General features: G+C 41.6%; 1 protein-coding gene across 2 annotated transcripts in view; it reads left to right on the plus strand.

Annotated features, from left to right (window-relative positions):
• tln1 (talin 1) overlaps positions 1-17598 on the plus strand; it is a 93640-nt gene that overhangs the window by 50106 nt on the left and 25936 nt on the right. For both annotated transcript variants that reach the window (XM_023338296.1, XM_023338297.1), the window contains 15 exons: positions 649-783; positions 897-1025; positions 1175-1277; positions 1531-1739; positions 1832-1951; positions 11832-12029; positions 12788-12927; positions 13012-13105; positions 14071-14160; positions 14355-14477; positions 14554-14697; positions 14787-14948; positions 15251-15391; positions 16370-16551; positions 17303-17435. In XM_023338296.1, the coding sequence (XP_023194064.1) occupies positions 649-783; positions 897-1025; positions 1175-1277; positions 1531-1739; positions 1832-1951; positions 11832-12029; positions 12788-12927; positions 13012-13105; positions 14071-14160; positions 14355-14477; positions 14554-14697; positions 14787-14948; positions 15251-15391; positions 16370-16551; positions 17303-17435 (2103 nt within the window). The remainder of the gene's footprint in view (positions 1-648; positions 784-896; positions 1026-1174; positions 1278-1530; positions 1740-1831; positions 1952-11831; positions 12030-12787; positions 12928-13011; positions 13106-14070; positions 14161-14354; positions 14478-14553; positions 14698-14786; positions 14949-15250; positions 15392-16369; positions 16552-17302; positions 17436-17598) is intronic.

The following is a 17598-nucleotide window of genomic DNA, read 5'->3' on the forward strand; positions in this document are numbered from 1 at the left end:
TGTGAAATATTGCATCTCAGTAGCACGTAGCAGTCAGTGGAACCCAGCTTCTTCCTCCTCTGACAAAGGCTGGCCTTCTAGCCTGATGAATTTGATTCTTTTTTTTGTGTTATTTCAGTTCTGCCTTCTGACCGTCATGCTCATCTGGGCCAATGTTTGCAATTGTGCGCTGCTTTAACTGCTGTCTGACTTGTCTAGGCGTCTTTTTGTTCCTGCTTTGAGCCTCCAGAACTCACCATATTCCATCGACTGCTTTTTTTTAAATGTCACAAATTCTTTGTGTTGATACATTGTGATGTACTGGGCCCCTGAGGTATTTTTCCATTGCAAAATGCAAACTTCACATCACTAAGTGCAAAAAGTTCACATGACATTGCCTAGGATTTCCTGCATAGATGTTCTATGTGGAAAATGTATAGGTCTGCAGGGGGTGGTTAATTAGGTCTACAATTTCCGATAAATAACTTGTTATATTTTGCTTTACTATTAATCTTCAAAATGTAATAATTGGTGTGTTGGGGACTTCCATTCCAAAAGTTCATCTTGGTTCTAATATCACGCTTGGTGAGCACTTCAGATAATCTGCATAAATCACATTTGTCTTCCTATCTAAGTTAATTCAGTCTGTCTCTTCCTGTCCTCTTCCAGCCAGGAGCTAAGATGGTAACAGCATGCAAAGCCACTGTTCCAACCATCAATGACCAGGCATCAGCCATGCAACTCAGCCAATGCGCTAAGAATCTGGCCAGCGCCCTGGCAGAACTTCGCACTGCCTCACAGAAGGTAAAAGGTCATGACCTCCACCTGAATCATTGTCTCCTGCCCCATGTTGATAGATGACAGGAGACATGAAAACAGACAAACATGCTAAATGGTGTATATGTGTAATATTTCAGGCCCAGGATGCTTGTGGTCAGCTGGAGATAGATAATGCTCTGAACATGGTGAAAGATCTGGAGAAGAACATTCAGGATGCCAAGGCTTCTGCTCAAGCAGGCAAACTCAAACCGCTGCCAGGCGAGACGGTAATGAACACCCACCACCAGTTCATTTAGCTTGGACAAACGTTGGACTGAAAATTCTCATGAGATTAAGCTTCATTTGAAGCAGTGGCTGTAGATCAGAAGATTCTGAATCCTGGGCAGTTGGTCTAAGTGTTTGTTTTGTTGTTCAGCTTGAAAAATGTTCCCAGGACCTGGGCACCAGCACCAAGGCTGTCACGTCAGGTATCGCCCAGCTCCTGAGTGAAGCCACTCAAGGAGATGAAAACTACATAGGTGGGTAAAATGAATGCACCTCCCAGAAGAGCACAAGGCACTCCAAACATGCTCTGCAAAAGCTATGCAGTTTTACTGGAAATACGTGAAAACAGTCCTGTTGGTTTAAAGGTGGTCCAAAGTGGGGATGTTTGATTTAAGTCTCCTAATTACTTGACTTAATCATATAATTACATTCTCTTTCACCAACTGTTTAGTGTGACCTTCCTTGTTAGCACAGACTCAGGTTTCTCCGCCCTCCTATTGCATCTAGGCATGTCAGCCAGAGATATAGCCCAGACTCTGAAGTCCTTGGCCTCGGCAGCCAGAGGGGTCGCTGCTACCGCAGATGACCCAGCAACACGCAGTGCCGTGCTGGACTGTGCTGGTGATGTCATGGACAAATCAGCCAAACTGATTGAGGAAACCAAGAGGGCAATCGCTAAGCCAGGAGATGCAGAGAGTCAACAGAGGCTGGCTCAGGTCGGACACAAAGCTTCCGACCAATATTTCAATACACTCAGTAAGGCTGATAATCAGAGTAATATATTCTGTTCTTTATGACCTGTGTGTAGGTGGCCAAGGCAGTGTCCCAGGCTCTGAACAGATGTGTTAACTCCCTTCCTGGTCAGAGGGATGTGGACAACGCCATCCGCACAGTGGGCGAGGCCAGCAGATCACTTCTGGCTGATTCTGTTAGTACATTATCACCATTACATAGTAGAGTCAGAGTGAGAAAATCAGAGTTTTCTCTCTCTGGCATCAGGAGCCATGTTTGGAAACATTTTCACAGTGATCATCAGCAAAATTTGACAACAGTTATGATTGGGTATTGCATTTCAGTACAAGAATCATACTGCATCTTAATCTACTAGATTTCTTTACCATTTATAGTAGTGTTAGTGAACAAATAAAATAAATAATCTAAACCACGGGTGCTCAAACCTTTTGAGACTAAGATCTACTTTTTCTCTCATCAGCTGGCTGGGATCTACCAAATGACATGAAGATATAAAAATTGTAAATGAAACTCTCTATGCGAATATATACCAGTTATAGCTGACATATTAAAGTGGTAGAAAACCTGATGCAGTAACTTCCTCATTGAGATTTCTGACACTGGGAGCGGTCGCCTGAACACAGCCATGGTTGTTTAGCTAATTGAAACTCTTGCTCTGCTCTGCTCTGCTAGTGATGTCAGACAGTTGGTCTCTGAATCGCCTTTGTTTTTTGTTTGTTTGTTTGTTTTCTCACGATGGCGGCGCGCGTAGACGCAGCGGCTCTGTGCTCACCGACTCGAAGTTCGTCTTTTCCACTTTGCTCGGTTAAAAACACCTACAACCGACAAAATTTACTGGCCATTGGTCAAGCAATCGGGGGAAGTCTGTCACAGGAGCTTTTCCGTGTCCACAACAACATTCCGGTCGATATTGCACGGACACCGGGCTCTCCCTGGATTACAATCCCAGTAACTACGACAAGGCGACGGCGCGAGATCGTAAACAAAAGAGGGGGTGTCGCAGCGGCGTGTTAGCGAGGCTCAGGAAACAGCCACACAAACCACCGCTACCAAGCATTTTTCTCTCAAACGTGAGGTCTCTCGCTAACAAACTGGACGAATGGAAGCTGTGGATTGCAACTGGCAACCTCATCCGGGAATGATGCATTCTGTTGATCACAGAGACGTGGTTAAATCCAACTATACTGGACCCGGAGATCGAGCTAGCAGGCTACACAGCACACCGACAGGACCGATCGGCGAGCTCTGGTAAGAAAAGAGAAGGCGGACTATGCGTTTATGTAAATACCAGCTGGTGTAGGAACTCCACAGTAGTTGTTAGCCACTGTTCTCCAGGCGTGGAGTTCATCACAATTAAATGCAGACCCCGATACCTCCCACGTGAGTTTAAGGCCATTCTACTCACTGCGGTTTACATAGCACCGGATGCTAACGCTAGCTCGGCCGTGGGACTCCTGCATGATACTATCGGCAACAACCAGAACAAGTACCCCAAGGCTGTTCACATCGTCTCTGGGGACTTTAATCATGCTGATCTGAAATCAGTCAGTCTGGCAGAGGAGATGAATATCTTCTTTGCCCGCTTTGAGGCGACACCTACCACAGCTCCATCACAGCTGCCTGTCCACAGCAGCTCTGCTCTCACAGTAGAGGAGTGTGAGGTGAGGCAGGTGATGAGGAAGGTGAACCCAAGGAAGGCTGCGGGACCTAACGGTGTGTCGGGACGGGTGCTTAAAGACTGTGCAGACCAACTGGCTGGAATCTTCACAAAGATTTTTAACCAGTCCCTGTCTCAAGCCACTGTCCCTCCCTGCCTAAAGTCCTCTACCATTGTCCCCCTGCCGAAAAGAACCAACATCAACACCCTGAACGACTACCGTCCAGTGGCACTCACACCGATCATCATGAAGTGCTTCGAGAGACTGGTGCGGAGTCACATCCTCGCTGGCCTGCCTGCTGAGCTGGACCCTCTCCAATTTGCCTACAAAGCAAAGAGGTCCACAGAGGACGCTGTATCCACTGCACTTCATGCTGCCCTGACCCACTTAGAGAAGCAGGGGAGCTACGTCAGAATGCTCTTTGTGGACTTCAGCTCAGCATTTAATACTATACTTCCCCAATGTCTGGTGTCCAAGCTAGCAAACCTTGGGCTCCCATCAGCCACCTGCAGTTGGATCCTGGACTTCCTAACAGGTCGCTCTCAGAGGGTCAGACTGGGCCCCCACACCTCCACTGCTCTGAGCCTGAACACTGGATCGCCACAGGGTTGCGTGCTCAGCCCACTTCTCTACACCCTCTACACTCATGACTGTGTCTCCAACCACCTCAGCAACAAGATCATAAAGTTTGCAGATGACACAACTGTTGTTGGTCTCATCTCAGGCGGGAAGGGGGAGCTGGAGTACAGGGATGAGGTGAAGCGGCTGTCAGAGTGGTGCAAAGTCAATAACCTGCTCCTCAACACCTCCAAAACAAAGGAGCTGGTGATCGACTTCAGGAAGAACAAAACGGACATCCAGCCTCTCACCATCAGTGGGACCTGTGTGGAGAGGGTCCCAGTGTTCAGGTTTCTGGGCATGGAGTTGGAGGACAAGCTAACCTGGAGCACCAACACCAAGGAGCTGTTGAAGAAGGCACAGCAGAGACTGTACTTTCTGAGAATACTCAAGAAGAACCGTCTCCCCTCAGACCTGCTGCAGGCCTTCTATCACTGCTCCATAGAGAGTGTGCTCACGTACGGTCTGTGTGTGTCTGGTACGGCAGCAGCACATCTGCGGACAAGAAGGCGCTCCAGAGGGTTGTTAGGGCAGCAGAGAGAACCATAGGCTGCCCCCTCCCCACTATGGAACAGATTTACACTTCCAGGCTCCACAAGAAAGTTTTGGACATTTTAAATGACTCTTCACACCCTGGCCATGGTCTCTTCCAGCTGCTGCCATCAGGCAAGAGATACAGAGCAAAAAAACCCAGGACAAATCGCCTAAAAAACAGTTTTTACCCGATGGCAATCATGGCACTAAATTCAAAGGCATAAGAACTTCTGCTCTTGACACCACTTTGTTATAAATGTAAATTCTGTTGCGACACCTCCAGGCACTTCAACCATCTTCCGATGTCTAAGTTTATTTCTCATTTTGTACTATTCATTTTGGTATATTACGTATATACACATAACCTGCATCTTAACTCGAGTCGAGCAAATCTCAATCTCGTTGTAATCTGTTGATGACAATGACAAATAAATCTTATATTATCTTAACTTATCTTATCGTATCTTATCTTTTTCTTTCTTTTCTTTCTGTTCACGGAACCGAAACATATGGAAGCCTGTTTCCGCCACTCTTTAATGCAAAATTGCATTAAAAGTGCATTAAAAGTGTTAACTTGCATTATTTGGTAAATACTGACACTTTTTTTTTTTATCGCCCCGCAAGGGGTCTTTTTTTTGTGGGCTCTAGTGTCCCTTTTTCAAAGTAGGGTGACAGGAAAGGGGGAAGGAGAGGGGGGAAGACATGCGGTAAACGTCGTCGGGTCCGGGAGTCGAACCTGCGACAGCCGCGTCAAGGCCACGTTGCCTCTGAATGTGGGTCGCGCTAACCCCTCCGCCACCACGGCACGCCCGTAAATACTGACACTTTTAAAAGCAAAGTTGCATTAAACTTGCATCAAAAGTTAATTAAAATTGTCAACTTTTCATTAGAAGGGTCATTATTTACAGAATCACACTTACTGACAACAGTCATAAGCATTCATGAAATCTCATTCATCTTCATGACAGGAGTTACGTCACATTTATGACAGTTTCATGACAGTCTGATGGACACCCCGACAAATAAAGTGTTACCGAAGTTTTTAACAATGTATTGCTGTGCATTTTTTTTTTTTTGAACTTTATTTTTTATTTTATTTTTTTTTTTACAACACATGTTCAAGGTTACATTCTTCCGTCTCTTACTGACATTTGTCATCTGCATTACAACTTGGCAACAGGAGATGAGACAGTAGGTGTTCTTAACAAATGTAATAATGATTACAAAACAACAAAACAAAATCAACAGACAGATAACAGCAAAATAAAATAAATACAAAACATACAATTAAATCCTCCCTGAGTTAAAGTGGTTCCCACCATGGTATTTTAGACCGACCCAAGAGAACATACAAGTGCAAAAGGGCAATCCTGTAATTGTGTCACTGAAATAATAACGGTATGACAGAGCTCCACCTTATATTAACAACTGTTTTTTGAAGCCTTAAGGAATATGTGATTTCTTCCATCAAATGAATGTCCCAAACTTTTTGTATCCATGTGTTATATGTAGGAGGTCCTGGCTTCAGCCATCTGATAGTTATGCATTTCAATGCTGCTGTGAGCAAGATTCTTAGAAGATATCTATCATCCTTCCTGTCCAATCCATCGGGTATTACTCCCAAAATTGCCACCAAGGGGGTTTTTGGAACATTTCTTCTGAAAATTACCTTGAGAGCTTCAAAAATGTCCTCCCAGAATACACTTAGTTTAGGACAAGCCCAAAAGATATGAGTATGATTTGCATTCTGCGTTCCACAGTTTCTCCAGCACGGACTGGGTTGTGTTGGGTTCATTTTACTGGTTATTGCTGGTGTTCTGAAAAACCGGACTATTACTTTCCATTTGAATTCTCTCCATGTATTAGAATTTGTTGTTAATTGTGCTTCAGTACATATTTCTTCCCATGTGTCTCCTGCTATTGACTCCTGCAATTCAGTCTCCCATTTATGCTTTATGTTTGTGGAATCGTGCACATTTATGGACAGAAACAAGTCATATATTTTACTAATTACTTTATCATTTCCCTTTCCCCTTTGTATGTCCATTAGGAAATTTTCTATAGGTGTAGATTCAAGAAGTTTAGTCCAATTGTTGTGTGTCGTCACAAAGGTTCTAAGTTGTAAGTATCTATAGAAGTCCGTCTTAGGGAGGCCAAATTCACTTTTTATCTGTTCAAAGGTTTTGAAATTCCCCTTATTAATTAATTGGTGGATATGAGATAGCCCATAATTAGACCAGTTTTTGAACCCAGAATCTAAATTGTTCGGTGTAAATGTCTTCATATATCCTATATTTGATAAAAGTGAAATCTGTTTTGATAATTTAAAAGCCGATTGTATTTTGTTCCAAACTTTGAGGGTGTTTTTTGTCCAGATTGTCATTTCCTTTGCAGGAGTATCTAAGAAAGGTAATGTTTGTAGTGGTATTGAGCACCTGCTTTCCTCTATTTCCAGCCAACGAGTATCTGCACTATTCTGTAGCCATACTAATAAGGGTTTAAGTTGTGCAGCCCAGTAATAATATTTGAAGTTTGGGAGCTTGAGGCCCCCTTTGGGTTTAGGTAACTGCAGGGTTTTCAATCTGATTCTAGGTCGCTTTTTTTGCCAAATGAATCCAGTTATCATTTTATCTAAAGTGTCAAAGGTAGATTTGGGAATCTCCACCGGTAGCATCTGGAATAGATAGAGTAGTCTTGGTAAAACGTTCATACGGATACTTTCAACACGACCTATCAGAGAGATAGGGAGTGTATCCCAACGCTCCAGGTCATTTTTAATGACTCGTAGAAGTTTGCTATAGTTTGCCTCATAGAGGTCACATAGAAGTGGAGGTATTTGAATACCCAGATATTTGATACCGTTCTTGGGCCACTTAAAGCCACTCTGTACTTTTATGAAGTCTGAAATTGTGCCATTTACATCCATAGCTTCCGTCTTTTCTATGTTGATTTTGTAGCCTGAGTAAAATCCATATTGAGAGATGAGCTCTTTCAGGTGGGGGATTGTTGATTTAGGTTCCGTCAAATACAATAATACATCATCAGCATATAATGAGATTTTGTGTACTTTCTTGTTAATTTCTATCCCTTTAATATTAGCATCATCTCTAATGATTTGGGCTAACGGTTCAATACTAATGGCAAACAGAAGGGGTGAGAGCGGGCACCCCTGTCTACACCCCCGTTCTAATGAAAATCTAGCAGACCTAAAGCCATTAACTTTAACTGCTGCCTGTGGAGAGGAGTAAAGTGTTTGCACCCAGTCAACAAAATGTGGGCCAAATCCAAAACATTTCAAAGTATGAATTAAGTATTTCCAAGACACTCTGTCAAACGCCTTTTGGGCATCTAAGGATATGATTGCTGATTCAATCTTTCTCTCTTTTTGAACGCTTGTTATGTTTAGTAAGCGCCTTAGATTATCAGCATAGTACCTGCCTACAATAAATCCTGTCTGATCGGGATGTATGATTTGGGTGATGAATTTGTTAAGTCGTCTTGCTAGGATTGCTGTGAGTATGCGTGAATCTGTATTCAACAGTGATATAGGTCTATAGGACTGGCAGTCTGTAGGATCCTTACCCTCTTTGTGGATTACTACTATAGTGGCTTCTGTCCAAGATGGTGCCATAGTTTTGGATTTTAAAGCATGGTGATATGCTTTTAATAGCAGGGGGGCCAGAAGATCTAGAAAAGTTTTATAAAAATCGTTTGTAAATCCATCTGGGCCTGAACTTTTGTTGTTCTTAAGTGATTTAATTATCTGCTTGATCTCCCATTCCTCAATCGGTTGATCTAAGTTCAACGCCGCCTCATCCGTTAAGTGGTTCAATTTTATATTATTTAAAAAATCTGTGAGCTCTTGGTCATTATTACAGGTATCGGTGTTTGTATATAATAATTTGTAAAATTTTGCAAAGGCCTCTGCTATTTTGTCAGGTCTTGTCTCAATAGACTCTTGGGATTTTATTTTATGAACCATGTTGGAGGACTGTTGTTTCCTCAATCTAAATGCCAATAACCTACTAGCCTTCTGGCCATATTCATAATATTTTTGATTAGTGAACCTCAAGTTGCCCTCTACTTTATCTGACAATAGGCTGTTTAGTTGTCTGCGGGTTGCATTTAATTCCATCAAGATTTTAGCTGAAGCGTGTCTTTTATGTTTAAGCTCTAATTCTTTAATTTTGTCCTCCAAATCTTTTTGTTTAGCATTCTTCTGTTTTTTCCTCGCAGATGTGAAGGATATTATGCGGCCCCGAAGGAATGCTTTGGCACAGTCCCATAATATCAGAGGTGTTGTTTCTGTAGATGTATTAGTTTCTAGGTATATCCTGAGCTCCTCTGTAATAAATGCAATGAATACCTTGTCGTTAAGCAGGGACGTATTAAGCCTCCATTGTTTAGATGTTAGCCTGTGTCCTATATTCCATTTTAATAAGATAGGTGCATGGTCAGAAATAGTAATAGGTAATATTTCGATATCTACTATTCTATGCAGTTCTGACTTTGGGGTAAAGAAATAGTCAATCCTAGAGTAGGAGGCATGACTGTTTGAGTAGAAAGTAAAGTCTTTAGTTCTGGGAAACCTGCTTCTCCATACGTCTACAATACCCGTCTCTATAATCTGATGTTTAAGCATCCTACTCATTCTAGAGAGGGGGGTTTTTGGAGTGGGTAATCTGTCCAATATTTGTGACAGAGTACAGTTGAAGTCCCCACCCAGCAACAACAGCCCAGTACTGTGCTGTAATATTACCTTAAACAGTGACTTTATGAAATCAGGCGCATCCGTGTTGGGTGCATACACATTTACAAGCGATACTTCTATGCCATCAATTGTACCATTAACTAATACATATCTTCCCTCTGTGTCTCTATGTAGCAACGTTTGTGTGAAATTAATCTGTCGGTGCACAAGTATGACAACGCCCTTTTTTTTCCCCGACTGGTGGGATGAGTAGAAAGCCTTATCTGCCCAAGATTTTTTTAATTTTTCATGCTCTGTATCAGATAGATGAGTTTCTTGCAAAAAAGCAATGTGACAGTTGATTTGTTTTAATTGATTCAATATTTTCTTTCTTTTGGCTGGATTGTGGAGCCCTTTTACATTATAAGTTACGATTTTAAGTGGGTCATCCATTATCTCTATGTGGTCTATGTTTAGACATCTCAGAATATATCATAAATGGCAACAAACCCTTTATGCATAACACTGTCTTATCTGTGTGGGGTCTAAGGAATATGTACAGAATGTCCACAAAACCAAACAGGGAGGAATAAAGCAAATTTTTGACAACTGTGACCAGCATTTCTAGTCTCACAGAATGAGTATGAGCAAGAAATGAGGCAAAATGATAATAACAGAAACAAAATAAGTTTGCAAAAATAATTTGCGCAGGGTCCCCGGGGAACAGAGGGATCCGAACTAGAAAAACATAGAACAGGTAAATACAATGTTTGAATATTTGGGACATAGTCCCCAGCAGCTAAAATGAGCCGCTAAAGTGCACAACCAAGATTGAATATATGTGCAGTAGGTGCGCTTAGATATGTACACAAGGTGGGAAGTAAGCTAAAGTCATAATGGGGAAAATAATATAACCACGTAAGCTTCAAATATACTGCAGAAACTCCCGCAAATCCTAAAAAAGAAATCTAAAATAAAACAGCGTATTTGCTCCTATCGTTGAAATCTATAGATTTATCATCATAAACCTTATAAAGAGAGCTATATGAACGTTAGCCATGACAATGAGATATTTTCTAATATTATTGTCTCTATAGGCTAGCGATACCTTTATTCGGCTGACTCTGTTGGAGTAATATTGTTCCGGACGTATTCCATAGCCGTTTTGGGGTCGAGGAACTCCTTTTCTTCATTATGATATGTAATCCGAAATCGGGCCGGATAGAGGAGGCCGTAGCGGACCTCCTTGATGCCCTGCAGCGCCCTCCGTACCTCCGTGAAGGTGGCTCTTGCTTTGGCTACGCTGGCCGTGTAATCGGGGAAGAAGGCGACACGGTGGCCATTGTGAAAAAGCGGAGCTCTGCCCCGGGCTCTCCTCAGGATCTCCGCCGCGTCCCCGTCATGATGTAATTTAGCGATGATGACTCTTGGTGTCTCACGGTCCCTGGGTCCTCTCCCCGTGAGTGTACGGTGTGAGCGGTCCACCTTTATGTCTCGGTCCATCTGCAGAACTTCTTTGATGATTTTTGCCACAGCTTGTGGGGAGCTGGAGCCAGGACGTTCTTCAATGCCCGCTATACGGATATTAGACCTTCTCATTCTCCCCTCTAGATCTTCACATTTATCTTTGAGCGTTGACATTTCCTTCTGTAAACTTGTTACAGTAGACTGTAGTGAAGTAACCTCGTCTGACCACGTTGATAGGCCGCCCTTTAAGTCCAGAACGTCCGTCTTTATAATATCCATTTCAGCTTGTATGGCCTTTGAGTTGTTAGCAATTTCGGAACGGACCGCTTGCAGTTCGGATCTTATAGCTTGGAAATCTTCCGCTAATGCGCCTTTAAGCTCGTCTCTTATCACTTTAGCGATATCTCCTCTCAGTGACAATAAGATGTCCGCTTTCATTTCTTCGTTACTCATATTTGGCCCGTCAGACCCGGTGGTTGTCGGTGGGTCAGCGTCGCCTGTTGCCCGCTGTCTCGTGGTCCTAGCAGGCCTTGTAGCATTAGCATCGCTTCCGCATCTATACTTTTGCAGTTTTTCGGCCATTCAGGATGATTATGTTCGGATTGTCCGGCTGTTTATGACCGTAAGGTTTTCTCTCCAATTTTTCTCTCCAATTTTTCAACAGATATTACCGTGGTTAATGCTGTTTTTTTCTCTTTTTTTATGTAATTAAAACGGATTTTGCAGGAGCTCTGAAAAGTACGTCCTACGCCATATCTTGCTCACCAGCGCCCCTGCTGTGCATTTTTTAAACCATTTGCTACACTTCCTTTTTTCTTACATTTCCTTTAATTTTGTCCAAAACAACATCTCTTTGGTTTTTTTCTGGGGTTGAGCTTAAAGGGAAGAAAGTAAGGTAATTCTAGCTATAAAATCTGAAGAAGTATTTCATGACTAGAGTAAACACTGGACAGTACTTTATATTTTTCTAAATTTAAGATAACGACCTCTTTCTAACTTGTGCATTCTCAAGAAAAAAACCTGAGTTTTTTTATTTTGAATTTCCCTATGCCCCATTCAACATTGGTATTCTTTCTCTAACCTTGTAGTTCCCGTCCAGTGGACGAAGTTTCCAGGAAATTCAGGCTCAGCTGAATGAGGTGGCAGCTGGCCTTAACCAGTCAGCCAATGAGGTGGTCCAGGCATCCAGAGGGACCACCCAGGACCTGGCCAGGGCTACCAGCAAGTTTGGACAAGACTTCAACACCTTCCTGGATGCTGGTGTTGACATGGCTGGAACCTCCCAGGTAGGATTAGATAAGACTGCCACAGAGTTCATGTTGGCTAAGTCACAATTTTGAGACAACTGATCCATAGTAGCAGGAGTATTTGATTTCTAATAAGGAGATGGCAAAGAGCTATTATTAAATATAGGAAAGTGTCTTAAGGAAGTCACAGGAAACCAAACTAGTGGAGCATAAGCAAAGTGAGCACATTTCAGAAAAGAGTCTAACATGATATGGCAAGTAGTTGAACTCTGTGGCAGAGGAATGATGATACGTTATTATATATTAAACGTTCATTACTGAATTAACTTTTTTTGGTCATCATCATGAGACATGCCCTCTGTTAAATGGAAGCTGTTAATAAAATATTCCAGCATCTGCCTGGGGGAAAAAGACCATCGAAAAAGAATCTATTTTTCTTTACTATCCAGGAGAAATGAAGAAACTGAGACTTTTCCGCTTTGCAGTGTCCAGTTAGTTATTTTCTTATATAAATTTGGATTGTGGCTTTTAGTATTCCAAAAATGTCACCTTCAATTTTTGACACTTCGTTTAGGGTTTTAAGAAGCAGGTAAGTTCACATTTATTCATTTTGGTTTTTAAAAACACTCTGCATGTTGTTATCATGTGTGGCTTAAGAGTTCATAAAACTGGTCAATCAAACTTCTGATTCAAATTCTCCTAGCCTTACAAAACTGAACATTCAGCAGCTTTATTCAAGAATAAGCATTTAGTGCTCTAACTGAATTCAAACGTTCAGCCTTTCTTGTCTCCTGTAGTCCAAAGAGGATCAGACACAGGTAGTGTCCAACCTGAAAACTATCTCTATGTCATCAAGCAAGCTGCTGCTTGCAGCCAAGGCTCTGTCCACCGACCCCAGTTCACCCAACCTGAAGAACCAGCTAGCAGCAGCAGCTCGGTGAGAAATCCTCTCCCCCTTGTAAGACTGTGACTTTTCCATAGCTAGTCTGTACTTAACATGTGCGAGTCTTTATGTCTCCAGGGCAGTTACAGACAGCATCAACCAGCTCATCACCATGTGCACTCAGCAGGCTCCAGGTCAGAAGGAGTGTGACAACGCTCTCAGAGAGCTGGAGGTAACATCTGTTATGCTAGAGCTGCCATTCACAAGTCTCCATATAACGTTATACTATATGTGAAGTATCAAATGTGGTTTTTAGTTTTACTTTTCACATTGTAACTTTCAGTTCAGATATCAGAAGATTAGAAACAGGGATAATACTGTATTTGGCCATTGTGACTCATGTGACCCACAGCATATCTTTCTTAGACTGTTACCTTGCCAAGTATGTTGGCTTGTCTAAAACTGTTTTTGGAGCCATCATGGACCAAACATGCAGAAATGGAGCTCCTTTTACAAAACATCAAATGCATTCTAGTCTATCTTTTTATGTTTATGATGTGCTTTTGGTTGCATTGGGATTGTTTTTTTTCTCATACTTACTGGTTGTCTGACCATCTTAGGGTGAAAGTTGTTCTTTCAAGCCATATATTCATTAGATGTGCAGAAAAGTTATGCTGAAATCCAGGAATGGGTTAGTTCATGGTTCTTGGGGGATAAGAACGTTTAAATACAATAAAACATGTTATATATACTGTATATTATTTAATGTAATATATCTGGTATATTACATAAAATAATCTCAGCTCTTTGGTTTAATATAGAGAAGCAATAATAAATCCCCTTTCCTGAAGCAGACATTTTTTTTGCTTTTTTTTTACCCCTCCAGGGGGTCTTTTGTGGGCTCTAGTGTCCTTTATATGACAGTAGGCTGACAGGAAACTGGGAAGGAGAGGAGGGAAGACATGTTGCAAATATCGTCGGGTCCGGGAGTCGAACCCGCGATGGCCGCGTCAAGGACTCAAGGCCTCCAAATATGGGTCGTGCTAACCGCTACGCCACCACGGCACACCCCAAGCAGACATTTTTTAAAACTTTGATACTGATTTCCAGTCCATTAGAATTAGTGTGTCATCATATGTCATAGAGTGACAACAGTAATAGAAACATACTTTGCAATAGTTCGGTCTCTGTGTGCAGTCAGTGAAAGGGATGCTGGAGAACCCCACAGAGGCAGTGAATGAGCAGTCGTTCTTCGAGTGCATTGACAGCGTCATGGAGAATTCTAAGGTACATCACACACTGAGCTGCTTTTCTTATCCTATTTAGTTTCCTTTCTGCGAGGTTACTCTTACAGACTAAATTGTTTAGGTTGAAAACAAGCAATAGGCTTAAAATGATGCACTGTACTATCACTGAAACTAGTAGTAAAAACATGAAACCTCTCTATGTGGCACGGCTGATTGTCTGTTTGTTGTGGACAGGTTCTTGGTGAGTCCATGGCAGGCATTTCACACAATGCCAAGAATTCTAACCTGCCAGAGTTTGGAGACTCAGTCAGTGCTGGATCCAAAGCATTGTGTGGTCTCACTGAAGCAGCTGCACAGGTAAAATACTTTCCGTATAATACTATCTGTTTATTACCATTGAGTGTTGTAACCAACCACCTGCTGGTGTGTCTAGGCAGCTTATTTGGTGGGAGTGTCAGACCCTAACAGTGTAGCAGGTCAGAAAGGTCTTGTGGATCCCACTCAGTTTGCCCGGGCTAACCAGGCTATCCAGATGGCCTGCCAGAACCTGGTGGATCCAGCCTGTACCCAGTCTCAGGTTTGTGGTTACCACATTGCTTAAGCTGGTTTTGGTTTCTTTTAGAGTGATCCTTCATGTGGTGAATTGCTTACCTACTCTCTGCTCAGGTGCTTTCTGCAGCGACCATTGTTGCCAAACACACTTCAGCTCTGTGCAACGCCTGCCGCCTGGCTTCTTCCAAAACACCTAACCCTGTTGCCAAGAGACAGTTTGTCCAGTCAGCCAAAGAAGTGGCCAACACCACTGCCAACCTGGTGAAATCTATAAAGGTTTGTACTTTTTCACTTTATGACCAGTAATATGACAAAATCTCTCACTTGATTTACAAACATCTTGCTTGTTTGTGTATACTGGTTGCTGAGCTCAGTCCTGTTTGGATTTTAACGCTTGAAATTTGCAAGTAGAAAAATAGTTTTAAAATGAGTTCCCGAGAAAACTGATGGTTAGGAACTAGTTCAGAGGGGCCCATAACTAAGCAATAGTTATCTCTCAGCAAAATGCAGCTCAGAGGTCCAACTAGGCTCTAGAATTGTAGTCTTTTGGAAACGTTTGATTGATGTCTCTTTTGCAGGCTTTAGATGGAGCTTTTAATCAGGAGAACAGAGAGAAGTGCAAGGCTGCTACTGGCCCTCTGATAGAAGCTGTGGACAACCTGACTGCCTTTGCCTCAAACCCAGAGTTCGCCAGCATTCCTGCTCATATCAGTCCTGAGGTTAGTCCTCTCCTACCTTTCAACTGTAGACTGCTTTCTTAATTAGGCAACACATAGTGTTATTGTGATTACATTTGATTTGGATTATGAGTTATTTCACTTCTCCACTTGTCCACTAGTTGACAGCATCCTCTGCTCTAATTTAATAACCAGCAAACCTGTGCCTATTGTTTTTTTTTACTGTTATTAAAAAGTTTTCTTGAGAAACCTAAAAGTGGATAATTTTCTTTACTTGTGATGATAAAAGTGAAACATCTCGTTTATCCTTCAAATATATAACAATGCATCACCAAAATAAAAACTGATGATGCACCAGCAAATTCTTATGTTTGATTTGAACCATTAAAACTGTCATTCTTGTTTAAGAATGAATGCTTAAATAAGAATGCTTATCATGATTGTTCAACATGCTGTTTGAACCAGAGTTGGAAGGCTGATACTGAAAGGTGGGCAAACTGTATTGGGTACTGAACATTTTTGAGCAATCTGTTTAGCTGTGTGGTTGTTATTTTCACCTTTCAAAAACAAAACAGTAACTCTTACATTTACATTGCAATGACTTTTTGGATGCTAACAACATGTCGTCATTAACAGTTATGACGAATACATTTAAAAACTACAGGAAAGCATATGAACAACATTTGGAGATGTTGATGTCTCTTTTGCAGGCTTTAGATGCAGCCTTTAATCAGGACAACAGAGAGAAGTGCAAGTGTTTCTGCTGACTAAACACTTATTTAAGTCATATTTAATAAATCTAAGCAGAAAAAAAGCTAATTTATAAAAGTGGATATAAGCCTTAATTCCAGAGAGGGAAATATCCTCCATTAGTTACAGTAAAAGAGACGGGAGGCTGGAGTAGCAGAGGAAGTAAACTTGCAGCTTTTAGCCATTGATAACACTTATATCACAGTAGAACAGAAGCTGTGCCAAATGTTCTGGAGTCATTTAAAAATGAGTTTAATCCAAATTCTTCAGGGGCATGCAGCCATGGAGCCAATTTTAACAGCAGCACAGATGATGCTGGAGAGCTCGACAGGCCTGATCCAGACCGCCCGGTCCCTGGCGGTCAACCCCAAAGACCCTCCTAAGTGGTCAGTGCTGGCGGGACACTCGAGGACCGTGTCTGATTCCATTAAGAAGCTCATCACCAACATGAGGTATGCTTCAGTCTGACTGCTGTTGCTTCTCCTTATGATGAAACAAATTTTCAGCATCAATTTTTAAATTACAATGCAGAATAATATTACATGAGCAAAACAATATATACTGTAATATTGAATGATGAAGAAGCATCTTAAAGAAGCATATTGTTGGATTACAATATTTAATTATAGAGGCTTAGGTTCATTCACACAGTGCATTTATTTATTTTAGTTACATTATTTATTTATTTTATTTTTATTTATTCACTTTATTAATGTTACCATAACAATAATGTCTGTTTTCACATGTGGTAAATACAACTCTAAAAGAAGAACACTACAATATTGTCTGTCACTATCATTCAGTAAATAGTACATCAATGCAGATTTAGCATTGATGTAAATCTGCACTGATTTAGTATCAGAAACTACTTTTATCAGCAAACATTTAAAGCATGCAGCTTGTCTTCTGCCCATCAGCCTGTCTGTGTTGGGGAGAAATTTGGTCCAACTCTTCTTTACAACATTGCTTCAGTTTATTGTTGTAGATTTATGAAATCATATTAAACAATGACTCTATATCAAGACTTTAATCCTACATTTGGTAACTATTGTTATCAGTCTTGGTTTGTATATGTTTACAAATTACGTTTCTGGACTAAAGCTATTGTTCCTTAGCATTTATTAGGTTGACTTGAAGTATATCAGAGTAGCTGCTCATTATGCTCTCATCATTCCTTCCCTCCCGCTGTATGTATGTGTGCAGAGAGAAGGCTCCAGGCCAGAGAGAGTGTGATGACGCTATAGAGGTGTTGAACGGCTGCATCCGTGAGGTTGACCAGGCTTCTCTGGCTGCAATAAGCCAACACCTAACACCCCGAGACGACATCTCTATGGAGGTAAAGACAGCTCTAAATTCTACTTTTCCGCCTCTGTGGTTCATAATGAGCTTTAAAAGTTGACAATAAAACGCCATTTCTGATTAAACAAAGATGTTTGTTAGTTGAGTGCTTCCAAATTTTCTTGTTACAAACTTTGCCTTTCAAAATGTTATTTTTTATA

The sequence above is a fragment of the Xiphophorus maculatus genome, chromosome 8, assembly GCF_002775205.1.
Source record: "Xiphophorus maculatus strain JP 163 A chromosome 8, X_maculatus-5.0-male, whole genome shotgun sequence".
In the NCBI taxonomy this organism is placed as follows: Eukaryota; Metazoa; Chordata; class Actinopteri; order Cyprinodontiformes; family Poeciliidae; genus Xiphophorus; species Xiphophorus maculatus.